At 41.6% G+C, this 17,058-nt stretch overlaps 1 protein-coding gene across 3 annotated transcripts in view; it reads left to right on the plus strand.

Annotated features, from left to right (window-relative positions):
* b4galnt4a (beta-1,4-N-acetyl-galactosaminyl transferase 4a) overlaps nucleotides 1–17,058 on the plus strand; it is a 456,187-nt gene that overhangs the window by 413,511 nt on the left and 25,618 nt on the right. For all 3 annotated transcript variants that reach the window (XM_020044136.3, XM_034288228.1, XM_034288229.1), the window contains 2 exons: nucleotides 2,773–2,925; nucleotides 10,061–10,170. In XM_020044136.3, the coding sequence (XP_019899695.2) occupies nucleotides 2,773–2,925; nucleotides 10,061–10,170 (263 nt within the window). The remainder of the gene's footprint in view (nucleotides 1–2,772; nucleotides 2,926–10,060; nucleotides 10,171–17,058) is intronic.

Consider the following 17,058-nt stretch of genomic DNA (forward strand, 5'->3'; position numbering starts at 1 on the left):
TTTTTTTTACTGCAGACATGAAGGCACAGATTAAGAAAATAGTGCAGTCAGCTCAATCCAGATCAATTGAAAACCACATATTCTATGAGACAGTAGGTTTAGGTTTGGTAGTCACTGGTTCCCAAATTCACAGCCGTGCTATTAATTGTGATTCACCATGCCATTCTTAAGCTTATTAGGCTCAAGGTCACAGCAGAAACACAGCGCTGACGCCTCTGTTACCATAGAGACCTAGGTGACCAGCGTAAGGGTGGGCAACATTACCAACATTATCTCTATGGCGACATGATGTAACTGAGGTGCAGTCAGGAAGCAAATCTATGATGTCACATTTGGTTTTCCATCTTTATTTTGTGTGTTTTGTCACTTAGATGGCAAAGCCTGAGCGATTTACAGTAGCAATTAGTGTTAACCCTAAAATGGAATTCCTCAGAGTCAGAATGATTGATCTTTATCTTTCATGTAATATTAATAATAATTTATTGCATTTATAAATCATTTTTTATTATAAAGGAATAATCTCAAAATGCATGAAAAATAAAATAATAAAATAGGCAATAACCAAATAATAATATAAAATTAATAAAATAACATAATATATATATATTAAACTATGGTAAACATATAATAATATAATCATACATATCAGATGCTCTGCTAGGCTACCTGCTGCTAATACTTTAAACCTTCCATTCCTACAACTGCAAACATTTTGTAACAGAAGAAGTGGACTTAAATCGCTTTGCCTTAAAGCTGATCATATTGCATATATAGTGAACTACAATGGGGACAGTGACATGGCTCAAGGCTTAATATGTTTACAGTAGACAATGAATTGGAATTATAGTGTATTTTGCATCTAAAATCTCAAATGTTCCAAATTTGAGGCCAGTAACTGAAAGGTAGCTGGTTTGAATCTCAGAACAAACAGTTTATAATTATTTCACTAAGTCAGCTAAGTGATTCACCTTTAAGTCCTGGACACAGTTTTAGAGGCACAATTAGGCTAGGTTTAGACAGAAACACTGCTTTGTTGAAAACCATCACTTTGTTTTTTTTTTTCTTTCTGTACACATTCCTCTTTTGTTCCCTGAAGTGTTTTATCATAGACCAAAGCACATACTGCAATCACAGCAGTGTTCAATTTGAGATTTAGAAGCATTGAGTGGCCACTGTGGCTCTCCAAATTTTTCCAAAGTGAACCAGCCATATGAAACCTATTTTATTCTGGAGCTAAAATGGAAAGTCAATGAATCTATGACCTCATGATGGCCAGTAGCGATAACTAACAAGTTCCATATCACTGGGTCACAGATACAGGTTGTTGCCAAGCAACAGGTACCTTGGCAGCCATGATGTCAGAGGCTTGCCTCCTGTTCACTTCTGGCCACTTACTCTAAGCAGGGCTGAGGGCAATATGTGTGTTGCGTGTGTGTGTCTCTGTGAACAGGTTTTACTGTATAAATACAGAAAGATATTTCCTATTTTTTGGTTGATGTTATGTTTTGGCTGAAAGTTATAGTTGGGGTTTGTGTTGGAATTATGGCTAGGCTAGATTGGTCGTAGGTCAAGTTTGTTTTTTTGTGTGTCATTAGTATAAAACAAATGATGTGTCATACTGTTTTTAAAAAAAATGACAACTCTAGGCTTGTTTTTATTTTCTCTGGAAAGACACAGCTAATACAAAATAATGCCTCTAAAATGATGCTGAACTCGGTGAACTCACCTGGCCAATCCTTTCTCAGTTTAAAGTCACTCTAACTGCAGCACTCACGCATAAACACACAACTACACCCCTAACATGCCCTTCAGCACCAGGTACCAAGAGCAGGTGAACCAAGCGGGGGAACACTTGCCAGCTATTCTATTCTTCCTCTGGTCTTTCATTCTCACTCCCACGCGTAGATCCTCACAGAGATACACACGCACACCTACAAACAATTTTGATTACTTTACCAGAAACAATCTCCTTGCAGCACCCATTTGCTTCACCCAAAATCCCTTGTGGGATTAGAAAAATGACTCAGGCCACCCTGTTAATTATAAAGCATTCCTCCTATCAGACCTTGGTACGGACACTCTATAAATCACTGGTACTTGCCTCTTCCTACCATTGATTGGTGAAATTATACCCTTTCTTCTCCTCGTGTCCAATTACTTTCCCCGTCTTGTCTCATGTCTCTCCTCTTGTGACTCTCATTCTGTCTCGTCTCAACCCTCTCATTTCCTTTTCTTGCCTAATCTCATGTTTTGTCCTCTCATTTCCTATCCTTCTTTTTTTTTGTGTTTTGTGTCATGTCTCTCCTCTCCTCAACTTTTCTTGTTTCCAGCCTCTCCTCTATCTCCTTTCAGCGTCTTGTCTCATCTTGTCTCTCATTTCCATTCTTCATGTTGTCTCCCCTTATGTCTCTCCTTCACTCTCCTTTCTTTTCTTGTCTTGTGGTGTTTCTACTCTCGTCTTTCCTCCTTTCACCAAACTGTTGCCTTGTAATTTTCGTTTCCTTTTCTCATCTTGTCTCTTGTCTATCTGCCATTCCCATGTCTCCCATCTCCTTACCTTTTAGCTTTACGGTATGGTTTCACACTAAAACAAACCCATTCTTGACACCAGTGCAGTGATTGTGGTGCATAGCCTCAAGCGGGTTTCAAACCCCGGCCTGGATGTCAGTCAGCCCAACAGCTTGTAGAGATAGGAGGATGTCTAGATGTGTCCCTTTAAGGCAGCTCATAAACAGTGGAGTCACCTTTTTTTTCCTGTTCTCCCTTTTCCAGATGAGTCTACCCTGAAGATGAACAGTGTTGATCACATCCCCCAAACACAAGCCAGTCACAGTAGACTCCCTCTAGCAGACAAACGTGGTCACTTCAGCACCGAGCATGGAGCAGACATGCTCAAACCGGACCCCCGAGACACTTTCTACAGCAGTAAGTATATATATATATATATATATATATATATTTAAAAAAAAAAAAATCCCAGGGGGGCAGTTCACCCATGAACTAGCAGAAAACAACAATCTGTAATCCATAAATATTTGCATAATTTCAAGTAACCCCCCAACTAATGCGAGCTCCCACACACACCCGCTCCTTCACTCATAGACAGTTAGACACACAACATCTGATCATGAAAAAGCATTGCAGGTTGTTCCTTTCGGAGCCTCACTCCATCACCATCCAAAGGCCTGTAGAACAGGGTTCCTCATTATTTATGTAATTTCAATTTGTTGTCTTCTTTATTCAGCCCACTGTACTTGTGTGTGCAAAAGTATGTAAATATATACAATGTGGCCCAATGCACCGCTGTGACTATTTTAGGTTGTCCTGTGGTCAAAGGTGGGATCTTACCCATCTTTGGCCGCTGACCACAATTCAGGACCCATATAATGGATGTCAGGTTTGGAGGAAGTACCATCTCTCTAATGAACTAGGTGATTGGAAACAAGTAGATCGTAAGGAACGTTTCCCCCTATGAATATTTAGGGAGACCATTTCCACAATGTTGTGTCATTTCATTTAAATCAAATATAACATTGTTTTTAAGGGGCTTTATTTGCATTCAATTTGCAGTGGTCTCTTAACCGTTTGACACGTACGGTCACACCAGTGTGATCAGGCTAGATTGGTCCCTGAAGCGTACGATCACACTGGTGTGATTAGAACGTCTTGTTTAGAACGCACCATTAGCATGCCTAGCTACAAGTAACGTAACAATGGCTGGTCAGACCGCACTGTTATTTACTCACATTTAGCTCAAACAGTGTTTATAACTTTATTTCCTGATTGTAATTGTTTCAAGACCATACTATGATATTAACCAGGTAGAAAGCATTCAAATCGGGACAAGAAGGGTTACTTACGTACCAAAAGACAGCCAACACTAATACACAAAAACTAATTATATTACCGACTACTACCGATCAAAACCATTGCAAAAACTTTCTAGAAGTTACATTACCCATTGTATGCATTTTATATAGTTTATTTATTTTCACTGCACTGAATTACTGGTCACGATTTGTTAGCTAGCGGGTAGCTGACGTTTGCTAGCTGTTAGCTGACGTTTTCTAGCTAGCTACAGTTATAAATCAACCAACTTTTGCAGCTCTTAGAATTTGAGTCAACGAGAGAAGCTTGCAATGCAATGCATGTAGTGTTCCTTACCTAGCAAGGTGACTGTTCAAATGCTGGCGTGAGTTCAAATGCTGGAGAGAGTACTGAAGTCACGCGCAAAAAAACTCACGCTGGGGGGTCGGTAAGGAATATTTGAAACTCACGTGTGAACATTTTTTACGTTTTGAGTGAGGAACAGAAGGGTTAAAATTAAGAGACCACTGCAACTAGAACGCTTCTGTTCCTCACTCAAAACTTTCCTTTTCAAAAATGTTTTTTTTTCAACTTAAAGCTGTTAGGGAAAGGGCAAAAAAAAACTCAATTTCCACCTAAAATGATGTACCCAAATCAAAATGCTTGTAGCTCATGCCCTGAATATAGTAGAAGTAGTTTTGTTCGATTCCATTTGAATGGAGACACTCTGTATCTAACATCTTATGTGGTGATCTAACAAAATCTGTGGTGTTTGCATCATATGTGGTGATCTAACATCATATGTGGGGTTTGCAACATATGTGGTGATCTAACATAAGTTAGCCAAACATAACCTAATATGCTAATGCTAATATATTGTATGTCTTGGGTAATCAATCTTATTGTACTCACCAAGATTCCAAAAATCTAGTCCAAATTGGTCACCTATGTTGCTTTTCCACTTAGGAGTAGCCATTTAACCTTTAAATGCTAAGTATATTTTCGTGAGCAGCGACAGCTATGCGTCTTGCGCAATAGTCAAGTTTGGTTGAAGATTTGTTGGGGTGGTGTGCACTGTTGGTTTGTCCTGTTTGTGTGTCTGAAGTTGATCGTTCAACAATTGCCGTAAAGTGTGGCTTGTGTGCTCTCAACCTAGCGAGTTTCAAATCCATTGGTCGTCATTTGAGGAAGATACATGCTACCAAACACATAAGGCTGTGTGTAATCGGTGCGAGACTGCATGTCTTTGCTGACGTGGTGCGAACCATAGAGGCCACGTAGAAGGATAAACTATGTCTGGTTAAATGCTAGAGACTCTTTTCTTTTCAGAAATACCAATTATTGCTGTTTTAAAACCTAGTAAGGTTTTGAATATCATGAATTGTTTTGCTCCGAGTTGGATTTCGTTCTACAACGCTGTGAAGAACTTGAATCGTTTTCGATTATAAAAACAGATTTTATCAAACAAAACGATGCTTTGCTATATCTCTGGGACCATCATGATAAGCACAAAATGTACCATCAGACCCGAAACTAGCAACCCTGGTGCCTTAGAAACAGTGTTGTGTGGATGTTGACTATACTCAAACACTTGAATAGGAGTTAGTCGCCGTAATAGCTACTTTAAATTATATACTGCAGTTAGATTATCGAGATTCTAAGCTTTCTGCACATATATAATATGCCTATAACAAAAAAATTATATCTACAACACTTTGCACACTTTGTCGCATTAAAGTTTGGCATCCCAGCAGCGGTACATCCTAACATGCCCATTCCCTAATAGTTAAATCATACATTGGGCCTCGAAATGTATTAAAGATCAAAATTTACTGTACCAACTTTATTGTACATTGTGTAATTGGTTGAGAATACAATGTTGTAACTGCGGTCAACCGAAACCAAAATCACCAACCGATCGAGGACAGAAAATCAAAGTGAACAATTGAAATCACAGGCTGTTCCAACGTGAATTTCTTCACAGCAACTTATAATGTGACTCAGTGTATGGCCACCACGTGCCTGTACACACTTCTGACAACGTCTGGGCATGCTCCCGATATGATGGTGGATGGTGTCCTGGGGATCTCCTCCCAGACCTGGGTCAGGGCATCAGTGAGCTCCTGGACAGTCTGTGATGCTACTTGGCATCATCCGATGCACCGATTCATAATGTCCAGAGGTTTTCAATCGGATTCAGATCTGGGGGACGTGAGGGCCATTCAATGGCATCAATGCCCTCGTCATCCAGGAACTGCCTACACACTCTGGCCACATGAGGCTGGGCATTGTCCTGAACCTGGAGGAACCCAGGCCCCAATGCACCCTTAAATTTTTTGGAGCAGTGTAATATTTTAGTTTTTGCAAGATTCGCCATCAGCACTCATTGTCATCTAAAGGATTATTAGGAACACCATACTAATACTGTGTTTGACCCCCTTTCGCCTTCAGAACTGCCTTAATTATACGTAGCATTGATTCAACAAGGTGCTGAAAGCATTCTTTAGAAATGTTGGCCCATATTGATAGGATAGCATCTTGCAGTTGATGGAGATTTGTGGGATGCACATCCAGGGCACGAAGCTCCCGTTCCACCACATCCCAAAGATGCTCTATTGGGTTGAGATCTGGTGACTGTGGGGGCCATTTCAGTACAGTGAACTCATTGTCATGTTCAAGAAACCAATTTGAAATGATTCGAGCTTTGTGACATGGTGCATTATTCTTGCTGGAAGTAGCCATCAGAGGATGGGTACATGGTGGTCATAAAGGGATGGACATGGTCAGAAACAATGCTCAGGTAGGCCGTGGCATTTAAACGATGCCCAATTGGCACTAAGGGGCCTAAAGTGTGCCAAGAAAACATCCACCACACCATTACACCACCACCACCAGCCTGCACAGTGGTAACAAGGCATGATGGATCCATGTTCTCATTCTGTTTACGCCAAATTCTGACTCTACCATCTGAATGTCTCAACAGAAATCGAGATTCATCAGACCAGGCAACATTCTTCCAGTCTCCAACTGTCCAATTTTGGTGAGCTTGTGCAAATTGTAGCCTCTTTTTCCTATTTGTAGTCGAGATGAGTGGTACCCGGTGGGGTCTTCTGCTGTTGTAGCCCATCCGCCTCAAGGTTGTGCGTGTTGTGGCTTCACAAATGCTTCGCTGCATACCTCTGTTGTAACGAGTGGTTATTGCAGTCAAAGTTGCTCTTCTATCAGCTTGAATCAGTCGGCCCATTCTCCTCTGACCTCTAGCATCAACAAGGCATTTCGCCCACAGGACTGCCGCATACTGGATGTTTTTCCCTTTTCACACCATTCTTTGTAAACCCAAGAAATGGTTGTGCGTGAAAATCCCAGTAACTGAGCAGATTGTGAAATACTCAGACCGGCCCATCTGGCACCAACAACCATGCCACGCTCAAAATTGCTTAAATCACCTTTCTTTCCCATTCTGACATTCAGTTTGGAGTTCAGGAGATTGTCTTGACCAGGACCACACCCCTAAATGCATTGAAGCAACAGCCATGTGAGTGGTTGATTAGATAATTGCATTAATGAGAAATTGAACAGGTGTTCCTAATAATCCTTTAGGTGAGTGTATATTTTCATGAATGTAAAATTGTAAAACGTTACAGTGACTTCCAAACTTTTAAGCTATTGTATTAAGGAAATAATTGTAATGGCCTTCTGATTCATTTTTCAGTTTGGGTTGGAAAGAAATGGGTAATTGGTGGTCTCTAGGCAGCTCAGCCAGGGCTAGGCCTTCAGTATCTTCTCAGAAGGCTTCTGTCACAGTACGATGATGACCAGCGCCATCGTGCTTGCACTCCCGGTTCTCGTCACTCCATGAACTCACCCCGGACTCATTAATTGCCATCTCCCAGAATCACTGACACCAGGTCCCAATAATTCCATCAGTATGTGTTTAAATGTTTCTCCTCTGCTCCCCTCACTTGGTTATTGTTGCTTGTATGGTACACGTAGCTGGTGAGTGTTTCGTTTTTGCTGCTAAGTCAGCACTTTACTTTGTAAATGTGGTGGTGCACCTTACTCCACCGCCACGTTACAGTATAACCGACCCAAATACGGAACCAGCAAGTTTGAAAGAAACCCTGCCATGGTCACATGGAAAACCACCAGTGGCCATGAGAGAAGCCAGAGACGCCAGAGGAGGAATATGGATCTTGTTTTGGTTACTCCCCTCCGATGTCGCCGATGAGAGGGGAGTACACCTGGAAGGGAGACTGGGGATCGGACTCCCTCTCGTCGGATGACTTGGAGGTGGAGTACGACGAGGTGGATGAGGACGCAACGGAGGGGGTGCTGATGTGGGACCCTGTTCAGTGCCAGCTGGTCCCAGCTTTCCCCAAGGTTGGCGGGGGTGCCAATCAGCCAGCGCGGTCCTCAAACCTGGGTCCGCAGCCTGCTTCCGTACCTTGTACGGCACCCCAGAGGCCTCCCCAGATATGTTTTAGGGGGAGGCTAACGGGGTACCCGAGAGGAGCCTCTTGGGAGCCTGAGGGGGGATAGAGCAGGTATGCTGCCACCCCAGTCGGTGCTCCACGGCCGTCTGCCTCCCCAGTCGCTGCTCCGCGGCCAGCTTCCTCCCTGGTCGCTGCTCTACGTCCAGTGCCAATGGGTGGGTCTGTTTTAATGGGGGCAAGTTAGGACTTCAAGAATGCTCCGAGACCTGTTACTGAGAGTGAATAACTAGCAATTTCCTTGTTTATACATGCTTTTTATGAAAAATGACAATGACACTTTGGGCCGGTTTCACAGACACGGATTAAACCTAATCTAAGACAAAAGATCTAGTTCAATAGCAAGCAAGTTTATTTATAAAGCACAATTCATACATAGAAGCAATTCAAAGTGCATTACAAAGATTTTTTATATTTTTTTACAATACAATTGCATAAAAACAAATACTCAAATGAAAACATAAAAACAGCATCATAATAATTAAACAAAGAATAGAAAAATATAAGTAAAATAAAAATGGGATAAAAACATAGGAAGCTATAAAAGCTGTAAGGCTAAACAGTGTGGTTAAGCTTAAATGCTCAATAGAAATCTCTATACAGCTTTTTCTTTTGTCCTAGACTAGGCTTCATCTGTGTCTTTGTGTGTTAAACTTAAAATATTTTCACAATGGGAAGTAAAAGCTGTACATTTTATATTGGAAAGGTTTTTTGTATTGTCAAGATTTGGGCTTGTTTACAATGGGAAGTAATATTTGTACATTTCACAACTGGAATTTACTTTTTTTTATTTGGTCCTTTTTTTCGGCCTGGAAAATGTGTTATATAATATGTGCTTTAGAGTGGATATGGTCACTGCCACTTTGGTACTCTAGCTGTCACATAATTTGTATCCTGGACTGCTGTTGTTACATTAGTACAGGTGTCCCATACCTTGGTTGGAGCTGTGTGGGTGTTGCAAGTTGTCCCATCATTTTGACTTAGGAAACTGTTGTCTTTCTGCCCAAATCACAGGCCAAAATAGGATATGCGAGCTAAATTAAATGGTCTGTACTGCCACTCATCACTCACTGAGCACTCCTCACTCAGAACGCAATACAAAATTCTGTATTTTGGTAAAAATATTTCCATACTCACTCCATGTTTGCTTCATGAATAAAAAAATGAATTTAACAAACATATCTACTTCTGTAATTATTTACGCTACCATTTGCTTTTGAGGTACGCTATCTGATAACAATTGCTTAAAATTTCAGCAGCAAGTCCAGTGATTAGCCAAACTGTTTAAACCGTGCTCTAAGCAAATTACGTTTCCACTCAAGTCCCACCGTGCTTATACTTTGGTTCAGGCCTGTTTGATTAATGTAGGATCTCCTCAAAAAGCATTGATTGCATCAGAGCTAGATTATATGTTGTTCCTCACTCAAAACTTTCCTTTTCAACCTTTTTGGAATGGAAAGAAAAAGGTGCAGGGGTCTCTTAATATTTTCCAGAGCTGTATTTTCAGGGTTGCAGGGTGGATATTTGAAAAATTTTCCTTAGGTGTTTTTTTCTGCAAGCTTTTATTAATGCCTAAGCACAGCAAATTATAGGAATTATATATGGAATTATATATAAAAAGTTTTAACAGAATTGTTTAATAAGACCTTAATAACTGCACACTTTAGGTTAACTAAATAAATGGCATTATTCATGCAAATATATTTACTTTTCATTGTGACACATAGTGATTTATCCTTCTCTTCTCTCCTCCCTCTCTCTAGCCCCTTTGATCGAGGCATCTCGTCTGGAGAATGTGCTGCCGGCTTGTCTTTACTCCCCAACCTACGTTGTCAAAGACTTCCCCATCGCCAGATACCAAGGCCTACAATTTGTAAGTCAGCCCTCCAGCAGTGTGTGTTCATGTGGGGGCCTACATGCACACATAGCTGGGTGTGTTTGTGCGGTGTGTCCACTTATGGAGGAAAGTATTTCCCTGTTAAGGCATATTTTTTATAAGTAGCCCACCCATTCCCCACAAATAAAAGTTGAAATGTATGTGTGCGATTGTTTGTGAGGCATGCAAGTATGTCATGAAACGTGCTAACAACATGAGAGCTTAGAAGAGGACATTAATTTGTAAACCTTGAGTTGTTTTGTGTGAGCGTGATATCCATCTATATTTGTAGCTATTTATGTGTGTGTGTGTGATCCAGGTGTATGTCTAAATCTAATGACCAGAAGTCCCCACAAATAGTAAAACCACACAATTCCTAGACACAATACCTCATAATAACAAAGCAAATATATTTTTTTAGGAATTTGTAGGAAACGTGAAGTCTTTTTCACAGCCTTTTTAATCCTTGTTGTTGCACAAGCTGATTGCTCTGTACTTATGACCGTGGGCTTGGTTTAGTTTCTGTCCAGTTTGCAGTATTTTTCCTAATTCATCCAGGTATCACTAGCGGTGTGGCCTTAACTGCCTCCATGTCTATATAAGATAACTAAAAGCATCTCACAAGTCATTGCTTCATCTGAATTCTGGGACTATAGCTTCTCAATAATTATTAAAGTATATTTTGCTTTATCCTAATAGATGTTACTTGTTCTGTTTTGCTTGACCTATAAAAATTTTGTGCAGTCTATTTCACATAGCCTATTAAATCCTTGTTGTTGTATTAGATGATTGCTCAGTACTTATGACTGTGGACTTGATTTAGTTTCAGTCCAATTTGCAGTATTGTTCCTAATTTATCCAGGTATTACTAGGGGCGTGGCCTTAACTGCCTCCCTGCCTATATCTTTGCAAATCTGTGGATGTGTCCCTTCACCTGTGGCTGGCAATTATCAATCAGTCTTAGTATTTCGGTGCCTGTGGTTTTCCAGCGGCAGCTGACAGCGGCCATCTTGTAAGCGGCTGTGTTGTTACTGAAACAAAGACGTGCTGAAACAAAGACGTCCTGCGGAGTTGTTCTGCAGGAGTTAGTCGATGAAGAATAGAGAGGAAGGCCTCACTCTCCCACTTGAGTATCTTTGTGTTAAAGGGATAGTTTGTCCAAAAATCATATCAATCATTCGGTGACAGTCCCCGTTGGTCATTCCGACACATTGTAATTTTTTAAACATTCCATTATTCAGCTCTGTCTAAGTCAGTAATTATCATTATTAGCATCGTACAAATGCATGAATGGAAACTGTACGTACCCCTATCGCAAAGCTTCATTGCAGGCGGAAAACTACCCTATGTACTTCAAACTAAAACTAAGTGATGTTGTTTACCTTCAAAGAATGCTGGATTCTTTGGAATAAAGTTTTAATTTTCGCAATATAATTCTCATTTCAAATAAAATGGTACTTTGTTTACCAGTCAGTTTTGTTCACAATTGTATAAATCCATGTGTTCTTGTGGGAAGAGTAAGTGTATACACAGTAAACAAAAGTTAGTATTCACTAGCTTTTTTGTCCTTGATATTCACCTTGGACAGTCAAACTTTATTTGCTTGAAAGAGAAAGGAAAATACACACACATATATTATGTCTCTGAAAATGAGCAGTAAGAAATTTTTTTGGGGATATATTCTTACTTGTTCATACAATACACAGATGATTAATTTAATGAATAGAAGCTTGGAGAGCAGCTAAAGGGGGGCGATGGTGAACACATTAATTCCCAGCCCTTGCCCAGAATATCCGAAGGTAATGTGTACTTTCTGTATTATAACATATCAATCGGAAGTATTACTTACAATCTGCCTTATCTCCACGGGTTGAACTGGGTAACTTGATAGAATTGCATTCGCCTTTAGTCCTCTTCTAAGTGAATGTGGGGTACAATCCTCTGTTAAAATTGTTTCTCACAAAATTTGTATGCTATTTTAAAAAGCTAGATGAAGCATCTTCACATACCTTGTTGAGGTTAAAGTTCACGCTCAACTTGATGACATCACTGCCGAAAACAACCTGTGTATGGTGGTTATAGGAAATAGTTTGGTAGTTTGAATTCACGCAATTCTGCCGGCTGTTTTGTCAGTTTAAAAAAACAATGCTGCCGCGTAGTTTGTAGTGTTTTGGAGTAGTTTTCTGCTTGAAATACAACTTTGCAATAGCAGTACGAAACGTTTCCATTCATGAATTTGGACAATGCTAACAACACTGATTACAGACTGGGACAGATCTGAATAATGGATTGTTTGAGAAAATGACTCTATGGGCATTCTGGAATATCTTTTGGTAAGTAAACTTTGAGAAAAATATGAATTTTGGACAAACAATCTCTTTAATATCTAGTTTTATAAGCTTTCCTCTACCTTTCTCCTATTGCTTTGATAAGCATGTGTTTGTTTTCTATTGCCATCCTTTCCTCCACTTGTCGGCATCTTAGACGCACCCCTCCCTTTTATGCAAACCATTCTAACCTACTGTATCATTCACGTACAACCCATGTGGAATCCCTGGTTTCTGACAGCCTCTGGAATTGCCAATCTGCTGTCAACAAAGCAGACTTCATCTCAGACTATGCTGCCTTTCAATCTCTTGACTTTTTGGCCCTGACAGAGACATGGATCACCCCAGAAAATACTGCTACCCCTGCCGCCCTTTCTTCATTTGAATTCCATGCTGTCACTATCACAAACCCACCAGAGCTTAACATTCTTGTCATGTATCATCCACCAGGGTATTAGGAGAGTTCCTAAATGAATCTTTGTTAAGCGAATTTAAGGTGAATTTAAGCTCCCCAACACCTGTCTTTGATTCATTTCTGTCAACATCACTTTTTCCCCTCCTTTCCCACTTTGAACTCACTCTCTCCCAGTACCCTCCCACTTCAAGGCAGGCAATGTGTTGGATCTCATCCTCACAAGATGCTGTAACCCAGTTGATCTTACTGGAACTCCACTCCAGGTCTCTGATCAGTACTTCATCTCACTCTCTCCCTCTCTCTTTTAACCTTGCTAACTCAACTCCTTCCCAGAGAGTAATGCATCGTTGCAATCTTTGTTTCCTCTCTCCCTCTACTCTATCCTGTTCTATTTTATCATCTCTCCCCTCTAACAACTCCTTTTCCCTCCTGTCTCCTGAGTCTGCCTCCTCAACCCTACTCTTGTCTCTTTCCACCTCTTTCAAATACCTCTGTCCCTTGTCCTCTCGGCCAGCCCGGCTTTCCCCTCCTGCTCCATGGCTAACTGACTCACTGAGAGCTAACAGAACAGGGCTGCGGGCTGCTGAGCGAAAGTGGACGAAAACAAAACTTCCAGAGGACCTGTCATCCTTTCATTCACTCCTCCCTACCTTTTCTTGCTCTGCTTTTGCTTTTAGACTCAATTTATATCACTCTAAATTGCAAGCATCTACCTCTCACCACAGGAAACACTTTGCCACTTTTTCTCTCTCCTAAATCCTCAGCCTCCTCCACCTCATTTTTCTCTATCGGTAGATGACCATTTGGAAATGGTTGACAAGATTCGCCCTCTTTCACTCAACCTGTTCATGCTTTTTGCCCCACTGTCAATGAACTACCTTATTCCTTGACTTATTCTATTCCTTCTCTCTCTTCTCTTTAGACTAAGTCCTGCATCTGACAACCTGTCCTCTTGACCCTATCTGTTCCTCCCTGCTCCAGGCCATCTCTGTAGACCTTTTACCTTACCTTACTTTCCTCATCAATTCCTCTCTATCCACTGACTTCAAGTCAGCTTGTGTCACTCCCCTCCTCAAGAAACCAACTCTTAATCCCTCTGATGTCCAAAACGATCCCTTCTTCCTTTTCTTTCTAAAACGCTTGAGTGTGCTGTTTTAACCAACTCTCTTCCTAACTGTCCCAGAAGAGTCTTCTGGACCCTAACCAATCAGGTTTCATGACAGGTCACTCGACTGAGACAACTCTTCTCTGTGTCATAGCAGCTGCCCGCACTGCCATAGCAAACTCTCTTTCCTCTGTTCTTATCCTCCTTGATCTTTCTGCTGCCTTTGACACATTAGGAACCACCAGATCCTCCTCTCCACACTCTTAGAGCAGGGGGTAACTGGTTCTGGCCACACTGGTAGGAGTGGCCTGCCAGGTATGTGGTTTGCATCCTACCTGGCAGGCCACTCCTACCAGGTTGCATGAAGCAGGTCTGTGTCTGCGCCACATGCTCTCACTAGTGGTGTACCCCAGGGATCAGTCCATGACCCACTCCTCTTTTCCCTCTACACAACATTACTTGCCACTGACATATCTGCACATGGCCTGCCCTGTCATTGCTACGCCGATGACACTCAACTATTCTTCTCATTTCCCCCTTCTGATTCCCCGATTACAACATGCATATCTGCATGTCTGGCAGACATCTCAGCTTGGATGTCAGTCCAACACCTTAACCTTGATAAGATGGAGCTGCTCTTCCTCCTGAAGAAGGCTTGCTCGCTCCAAGATCTCTCACGGATGACAACTCCACGGTGGTCCCCTCATAGAGTGCAAAGAACATTGGTGGGACACTCGACAAGAACCTGTCATTCTCTGCAAACATCAAAGCAGTGACTCAGTCTTGTACATTCAAGCTGTACAACATCCGCAAAATACGCCCCTACATTACACAGGAAGCGGCTCAGGTTCTGATCCAGTAACTTTTCATCTCCTGTCTGGACTATTTTAACGCACTGTGGGCTGGGCACCCGCTTGTGTCATCAAGCCCCTTCAACTTATCCAGAACGCTGCAGCCTGTCTTGTGTTCAACCTTTCCAAATTCAGCCATGACACCCCTCTCCTCTGCAACCTCCTTTGACTTCCAGTAGAAGCTCACATCTGCTACAAGACCATGGTGCTTGCTTATGGTGCAGCTATGAATCTGCCACTTCATGTCTTTTAGCCACCCAACCCTCACGGGTGGGCATATTCCGCTCAGCCAAGGCAAAACTCTTCTCTGTCTTGGCACCTCAGTGATGGAACAAACTTCCCAGTAAAGCGGCTGAAAACCTACCTCTTTGATGAGTATCTTAATTAACTTGGCCGGTATATCTCCCCACACCCACCACCCCAAAAATAAAGAAGGAAGGAAGGAAGAAAGAAAATGCACTTAACTTTGAATTCTCTGCAACTAACTTTGCTAACTAACTGCTTCAATTAAGGAAAATGTACTTATTTTGATTGTCCGGTGTTAGACACCCTAAGAGGAATGCGTTTATTGTAAGTCACTCTGGATAACAGCGTCTGCTAAATGACTAAAATGTGAAATGTAAATTTGTGCCAATTTAGAGAAAATGAAAGACTGAAATATCTCATACTGTACATACATTTTCAGACCCTTTGCCATAGGACTCCAAAGGTCAGATGCATCCTGTGTCCTACAATGATCCTTGACTTTAGAACTCTTTAACTCTGGAATATTTGATCGATTGCACATGATTTAGAATGGCATGCACCTGTCAAGATAAGGTCCCACACTTCATAATGCATGTCAGATCAAAACTCAAGCCATGAAGTACAAGAGCATATCCGTAGACCTCCAAAATAGAATTGTGTCGAGGCATAGATCTGGGGAAGGTTATGTAGTAGGTAGCCTTCTTCACTGTGAAATGGAAAAAGTTTGGAACCACCAAGACTCTTTCTAGAGCATCTGGCCAATTTAATGAACAATAACCCAATGGCCACTCTAACAGAGCTTCAGTTTCTGCAGCACTCCAACAATCAGGCATTTACAGTCAAGTTGCTAGACGGACGACACAAAATCCAGCATATAGCCATGAAATCTCCATAGAAAAACATTGGCATGGGTCGTACTGAAGAGCTCAGTGAAATTCCTGCCCAACTGAATCTGCCTCGGCCAACTGTAAGTGCTTTGATTGTTAAGTGCAAGCGTCGAGGAGCAACAACAGCCCAGCCATGAAGTAGTAGAACACGCAAACTCACTGCTTGAACATCGTCTATAATAAGTTGTATTCCTCACCACAGAGTTCCAAACTGCCTCTGCAAGCAACAGAACAAGGACTGTGCACTGGAGCTTCACAAAATGGGTTTCCATGGCCGAGCAGCTGTGCGCAAGCCTGACATCAACATGCGCAATGCCAAACATCAAGTCGAGTGGTATAAAGCATGCTGCCACTGGACTCTGGAGCAGTGATAAAGGTTCTCTGGAGTGATCAATCATGCTTCACTATCTGGCAGTCTGATGAACACATCTAGGTGTGGCAGATGTCAGAAGAACGCTACCTACTGGAATTCATACTGTAAAGTTTGGTGGAGGGCAGATAATATTCTGGGGCTGTTTCAGGGTTTGGGCTAGACCCCTTAGTTCCAGTGAAGGGTCATCTTAATGCTACCGCATTCAAAGACATTTTAGGCAATTGGATGCTTCTAACTTTGTGGCAACAGTATGGGGAAAGCTCTGTCTTGTTCCAGTATGACTGTGCTCTGTGCACCAATCGGTTCCATAAAGACATGATTCGACAAAGTTGGTGTGGAGAGTGGGGTTGCACAGAGCCCTGATTGCAACCCCACTGAACTTCTTTGGGATGAATCGGAATGGCGATTGACCATGAGAGCATTGACCATGAGAGCCTGAACTCACAAATGATATTTTGGCTGAATAGGCACAAATTAACACACTCCAAACACTCCAAAATCTTGTGGAAAGCCTTCCCAGAAGAGTGGCAGCTGTTATAGCTGCAAAGGGGGGGCAAACTCCATATGGAATGGGATGACCAACAACAGGTATGATGGTACATAAGATGTTTTATTTTTTTATTTTCAATAAATCAAATAAAATCTGTTTTTGCTTTCTTATTATGGGGCATTGTGTATTGA

The sequence above is a fragment of the Esox lucius genome, chromosome 19 (genome assembly GCF_011004845.1).
Source record: "Esox lucius isolate fEsoLuc1 chromosome 19, fEsoLuc1.pri, whole genome shotgun sequence".
Lineage (NCBI taxonomy): Eukaryota > Metazoa > Chordata > Actinopteri > Esociformes > Esocidae > Esox > Esox lucius.